The 6,891-nt window shown below is 41.4% G+C and overlaps 1 protein-coding gene across 3 annotated transcripts in view; it reads right to left on the bottom strand.

Moving 5' to 3' along the window:
• Window positions 1-3,266: 3,266 nt before the first annotated feature.
• Window positions 3,267-6,891, bottom strand: part of LOC142657867 (glyoxal reductase-like) — a 141,699-nt gene continuing 138,074 nt past the window's right edge. For 2 of the 3 annotated variants that reach the window (XM_075833352.1, XM_075833354.1), the window contains one exon: window positions 3,267-3,781. In XM_075833352.1, the coding sequence (XP_075689467.1) occupies window positions 3,680-3,781 (102 nt within the window). In that variant the 3' untranslated portion in view covers window positions 3,267-3,679. The remainder of the gene's footprint in view (window positions 3,782-6,891) is intronic. The other variant, XM_075833353.1, reaches the window with a different exon arrangement.

The following is a 6,891-nucleotide window of genomic DNA, read 5'->3' as shown; positions in this document are numbered from 1 at the left end:
AGCTTTTCCCCTTCTCCTTTTCCTGATCATATTCAGTTTAGTTTGGTGGTGTACACCAATGTGGTCTCCTTGACACGATATAATGTTGTGTAATAGGTGATCTTCACTAATCTTTGGACATTCAATGGAGCGGCAGTCGAGCATGCGTCCTGCAGCTCCATTCAAAGTTTATGGGAATGACGGAAGCAGTCCAGTACAGCTCTTGGCTGTTTCCGTCATTCTCATAGACATTGAATAGAGCGGAGGATGAATACTCCACCACTGCTCCATTCACGCTTCTCCTCACTGTGACAGGTGAAGTGAAGAGGATCTGGGGGTTCGGGATCCACGTTCTCACAATCAGTGGGGTACCCAACAGTGGGGTCCCCAGCGATCAGAAAATGAAAAGTCTAGCCATATGCTCCTTCATCCTCAGCTAAAATAAGGACAGGAGCCGCAGGCATAAGAAATATACAGCTGTAATAACAAGCGAGCGTGGCTTATGACCCCAGGAAAAAGGTGCCAAACTGCATGTAAACTCAAATAAGGAGTTTACTAAAATACTGTTTGGAATGCACTCCAGATAGTTTTATAAGTAATCAACCCCTTTAAGTAGGTTCTATAATAATAAAAATTAGGAGTGTCCTAAATGTGGTGGACCAGACGCAAGATTTACCAAGATGTACTGGAAACGTACCATAGTTTCCCAAGTCCGAAGAGGTACTAGATCAAGTGGATTAAGGCGTAAAAGAAAATTCCCTTTAGATCCCTCAATCTGGCTTCGGGGAAGTTGTGGGAGTCAGACTTCTATTTAAAATCTAATACTTATACTATTTTCCTTAGCAAGAATGGCTAATGAAAAAGGCTCCTAATCAGAAATATAGAGATAGAGCATGTGTAATATAGGAATAAAAATAAGATGACCAGATTCTGGCGACTATGAAAGTCCATGTCGATTCAAGAGAAATTTATAGTATAACAAAATTAGATGAGAAAAGAAGGAAGAGGATAAATTGATGTCTTTTTTTTTTTTTTTCTCTGCATAAGAGGAAGTTAAGGGTTAAGAAAAGAAAGAAAACAGAAAGAAAGCAACAACAATAGAAGAAAAACAACTTAAACTCATATTGTTCTTTACAATTATTACACAAAGAATTCCAGTGAAAAATTTGTTTCTTGTTTTCCCTTTTTTTTTTACTGTTTTATTTAAAAAAACATTTTTTAAAGGGCTATATTAATGTGTTAGTATATTGGCTTGTAATATGTTATTTTAAGATGTACTGTAATTCAAATTAATAAAGAAATATGCAAAAATAATTATACACACAGATTACACACACACGTTTTGTTATTATTTGTATTGCAAGGCATTGGATTTGTATTTACTAATTGGATTGGTGCATATATATCTATCTATCTATAATCCAAAGGAGTAGCAGACTTATTTGCACCGCGTTGAGTAGGTTATGAAGTTGTCCCATTTTAATTTGTAGTCTGATATAGTAAAGAGATTATAGGGAGGTGGGAATGTCAACAATTGTAAGCATAGGTAGGATGCTATGACTAAGGCTGTGTTCACATCACTGTTTGTTTCCGCTGAAGGGTTCCATCAGAGGTTTCCGTCGGGTTAACCCCTCAACTGAAAGGCAGAGGGAAACAGCTTCCGTTTCCCTCACCATTGAACTCAATGGTGACGGAAACCTAGCTAATGGTTTCCGTTTGTCACCATTGTGACAGGGTTCCGTTGTTCTTGACAGAACCAATAGCCCAGTCGACGGAACCCCTCAGCGGAAACAAACGGTGATGTGAACAGGCCCTTTGAGGCGTTTGGTGCATTGAAACAACTTTTCTTTGTTTTAGTTCCGGGTATAATAAAGATGCGATTCTTGCCCAAAAAATAATTTATCTCTTACATGTTTGAATGTGTTTTCTAACTGTACTTTGTAAAAGTTTTGATCTGCTTTATTGATACAGTATGGTTTCTACATTACAGCAGCCTACAGCCCTTTTCTCTGCGACACATTTTTCTCACACCAGAAAATGTGTCAGCCATATGTTAATGACTGTTTTTAACAGGCAGCTGTACACAGTCATGTGACAACTAAAGCTGGCCATACACTAGAGATTTTGGAAAGCCACAAAGTCACTTTTCATGAGACGAATGAGCGTGACAGACACCGACGAAGGACAGATATCTGTAGAAAAGTTTGTGCCAAACGACAGATCTGCAACCCATCAATAGACGACCTGGCCACAGATCCAGGCAGGGATCGATTGGTAGTTTTAACCCCTTCCCCCTGCTGGCATTCTGGGCCCTAATGTCCAAGCCATTTTTTAGATTTTTCCATTGTCACATTCGAAGAGCTGTAACTTTTTTATTTTTGCGTCGGCATAGCTGTATAAGGTCTTGTTTTTTGCGGGACGACTTGCAGTTTTTATTGGTACCATTTGAGAGTAGATGCGACTTTTTGATCACTTTCTATCACATTTTTTTTAAGTCAGGATTAACAGAAAACAGCAATTTTTCCATTGTTTTTTATTTTATTTTTTACGGCGTTCACAGTGCGGGTTAAATAATGTAACAGCTTTATAGTCGGGGTCGTTACGGACGCGGCGATACCAAATATGTGTAACTTTTTTGCTTTATTGTAGTTTTTTTTAATAGTAAAGCAGTTTGTAAGGGGAAAAGCTGGGTTTTTCATTTTTTTTTTTTTCACTTTTTTTTTTTATTAACTTTATTAAACTTTTTTTACTTTTTTACTAGTTTCACTAGGGGACTTCACTATCCTCCGATCGCTATTATAATACACTGCAATACTTTTGTATTGCAGTGTATTACTGCCTGTCCGTTTAAAACGGACAGGCATCTGCTAGGTCATGCCTGCGGCATGATCTAGCAGGCATTCGCTGCAGGCAGACCTGGGGGTCTTTATTAGACCCCCGGCTGCCATAGAAGACACAGACACTCGGCGATTTTATCGCCGGGTGTCAGTGAGATGAGAGGGAGCTCCCTCCCTCTCTCCAAAACCATTCAGATGCGGCGCTCGCTATTGTGCACCGCATCTGAAGGGTTAAACAGGTGAGATCGATACTAATATCGATCTCACCCGGCAGAGCAGGGACGCCCCCAGCCCTCAGCTGCTTCTGGCAGCTGAGAGCAGGGAGATTTCACGGCTCCCTGCTCTGTTTACTTTATTCTACAGCAGCGACGTAGTTTGTCGGCGCTCTAGAATAAAGCCCACTAATGACCGCCGTAAAAAGACGTATCGGCGGTCATTAAGGGGTTAAAAGTGTTATCCGGGGATGTAAAATGTGTGGCCGTTTCACAGGTTAAGCCACCAATATCTAATCGATGGGGGTCTGACTTTCGGAACCCCTGCCGATCAACTGTTTAAAGGGGTTGCGGTGCTCTGGTGGGAGATGCTTCCCCTTCATTGCATACCCAGCTCAGTACTGAGCAACAACGTCACATTCGTAGCGGCTGTACACAGTATTACAGTTTTCTCCCATTCAAGTAAATGGATAAAGTATTTGAAGGCAAAGAGTCAATTTTGAAAGTACCTTATTACATTACGTAAGATTAACAGCTTGTTGTTCTGTAAACATTATATGTGAGTGATCAAATGGACCATTTAATAGTGGTTATGGTGTCCTTTCCATAATGGATCCTCAGTGCACTGGACGTGGTGTGTGGATCCTTGATTTACCATTTCCACAGTGGGTAAGTCAGATGGATTAGCTTCTTGTCACTATGTAGTGAAGATATCTGTTTCATGTCAGCCGGTTGCAGATGGAAGTCAAACACCTGTGCACACAAAGTACCAGAGGTTAGAAATGCCCACCATGTCCCAAGATTGAACACCAAATCACAATTCTAGGAAAGAGTAGATGGAAAGTTGGAAAATCTATAAAATAACATTATTGATTATACTTAAAGAGGCTCTGTCACCAGATTTTGCAACCCTTATCTGCCATTGCAGCAGATAGGCGCTGCAATGTAGATTACAGTAACGTTTTTATTTTTAAAAAACGAGCATTTTTGGCCAAGTTATGACCATTTTTGTAGTTATGCAAATGAGGCTTGCAAAAGTCCAAGTGGGTGTGTTTAAAAGTAAAAGTCCAAGTGGGCGTGTATTATGTGCGTACATCGGGGCGTTTTTAATACTTTTACTAGCTGGGCGCTCTGACGAGAAGTATCATCCACTTCTCTTCAGAACGCCCAGCTTCTGACAGTGCAGATCTGTGACGTCACTCACAGGTCCTGCATCGTGTCAGACGAGCGAGGACACATCGGCACCAGAGGCTTCAGTTGATTCTGCAGCAGAATCAGCGTTTGCAGGTAAGTAGCTACATCGACTTACCTGCTAACGCCGATGCTGCTGCAGAATCAACTGAAGCCTCTGGTGCCGATGTGTCCTCGCTCGTCTGACACGATGCAGGACCTGTGAGTGACGTCACAGATCTGCACTGCCAGAAGCTGGGCGTTCTGAAGAGAAGTGGATGATACTTTTCATCAGAACGCCCAGCTAGTAAAAGTATTAAAAACGCCCCGATGTACGCACATAATACACGCCCACTTGGACTTTTACTTTTAAACACACCCACTTGGACTTTTGCAAGCCTCATTTGCATAACTACAAAAATGGTCATAACTTGGCCAAAAATGCTCGTTTTTAAAAAATAAAAACGTTACTGTAATCTACATTGCAGCGCCTATCTGCTGCAATAGCAGATAGGGGTTGCAAAATCTGGTGACAGAGCCTCTTTAAACTAGAAGTTTCTGACCTCTGGTGCAAAATGGACATTCAAAAGACCCTTCCATAGGAGCCCAAGTATCTTCCTGCTTCTCTATTCAGACCTGCAGCATTGTGAGGAGTATGCAGTGCTGTATAATAGGGGGGACTGTCACTATACACAAGATCAACTTTGATGCAGATGGAAGGGGTCCACTTTTATTTTGTAATGGATCCCTCCCTCCTTCCGGGACATCCTACAAATACTGTCTGTAACACTCATACATTGTGCACAAATGTTGCACCCATCCACATTTTCTATCAAAATAAATATGTCCCTTTTGTCCGCTGTCCCACAGTCTAATTGGAGAGGAAGGTGTTATTTAGCAAGAGCATTTACTGAATACCATCAGCGTTGTTGGCTACTCTTTCTATAATCTGCTACTCTATTCTTTAAAGTGGATCTGTCCGCTAAATATGCTGGCCAAAGTAAGGGCAGTACATTACAGGGACTGGTCTGCTCTCCTATTAGCCAAAACGTCACAAAAATTATTGTGCCATTTGGCTAATATGAATGATCAACGAATACGCCAGACATAGTTATGAGTCCGGTGTATTCATGAGAGGAGCGCTCTCCCTGCCCAACTCAGTGGTGATTGATGGCTGGTTGCTGTATATATGTATACGCAGCAGGCCATCAATCACAAGGAGAAGATGGGGAGCACTTTCCTCATCAATACACCTATGATTCCGGTGTACACTTTGAACGCTCCTATTAACCAAGCGAGACAGTATTTCTTTGTCCCATTTTGGCTAATAGGAGAACGGACCTTTCCCTGTAATTTACCGCCCTTACCTACGGCAGCATGATCAGCTGATAGATCCGTCTTAATGTGTGTTTTAACACCACCCTGACATCCGCCATACAGATATCGACCCTGCAAACCACTGCATATGTATGGCGCAGTGATGGTGCAGGCTTGGCAGTTGAGCCTGCGCCGTCAGCAGCAAATGTCAGCCGTAACATGCGGCTAACACTCTGCTGCAAAGGCCGGGATCTGGGCTAGCTGAGATGCAGCGATTAATAGCCACCGCTCCGTCTAAGCGTTTAGCCAGAGAATGGGGGCTCTTGGGTTCCGATGGTTTGCTATCAGGTCTGCTATCAGGGTACACCTTAGTACACGGTGCTTAATTATGTAAAAAAATACAATAAACAAAACTTACACACACACTAAATGGTATTGCCGCATTCATAATGACCCAAACAATGAAATTATCATGTTAGTATCCAGATTTTATTACGCTATGGTAGAAATATATTGGTACATGTGGACTTTACAGATACAGATGCTTATTATGTTAAAAGGAATTGAGCAAGAAATATGTAAAGCTGTAGGTTCATTTGAGCATTTTACAGCTAGATAAGGGCTGATATAATGATGGGTACCTTTGAAAATTCTTTAGGGACCCTCGTACACTTTGATAATGCATTTGATTAGTTGACACCTAAATCGCACTATTTGTTACTGGTCCTGTAAAAATCATATGATGTGTGTTTACATGTCACATGGTACATAGGCGGGGATTTAAAGTTTAGATGAGTGTTTTAATTGTCAGGCCTTTGAGAAATTGCATTTACACACAGCGATTTATGGATCTTACTTTCAAAATTTTTAGTATACCCGATGATCTGCCATTGCGACCACGATTGCATGGTTCTCTTTGAGTATTTACACGTTGAGACGATTGTAAGCGACAAATCGTAATGAGTTGAATCGTACGCATTACTGTCTTACAGTCAATGGTTTCCTAATGTTATGGATCAATGCTTAGCTGGCCATTATGAATATGGACAGTTTAGCTGAAGATCTATATTGCAATCCACTCTGCTACTACCACAGTGTATAGACACTGAACTAGGAGGCTAGGACATGTAAGAGTCTGTTCACATCTGCATTGGAGAGTCCATTAGGAGCCTCCATCGCAGATTACACAAAAAATGCTGGAAAAAATGACTGACACAATGACAGAAACCAGACGGAACCCGTTAATGTCAATGGGGGCTGTAGGGCACTGTTGGTGTCTGTCATGTGAAGGATGTGTCACAGCATAGCATACCGTTTTTATGCTCCTATGACGCAACAGAAATAAAAAGTTTTTAGTGCAGCTGTGCAGAGACTAT

The sequence above is a fragment of the Rhinoderma darwinii genome, chromosome 7 (genome assembly GCF_050947455.1).
Source record: "Rhinoderma darwinii isolate aRhiDar2 chromosome 7, aRhiDar2.hap1, whole genome shotgun sequence".
Classification (NCBI taxonomy): domain Eukaryota; kingdom Metazoa; phylum Chordata; class Amphibia; order Anura; family Rhinodermatidae; genus Rhinoderma; species Rhinoderma darwinii.
The sequence above is the reverse complement of the archived record's forward strand: the minus strand, read 5'-3'. Positions and strand labels throughout refer to the sequence as shown.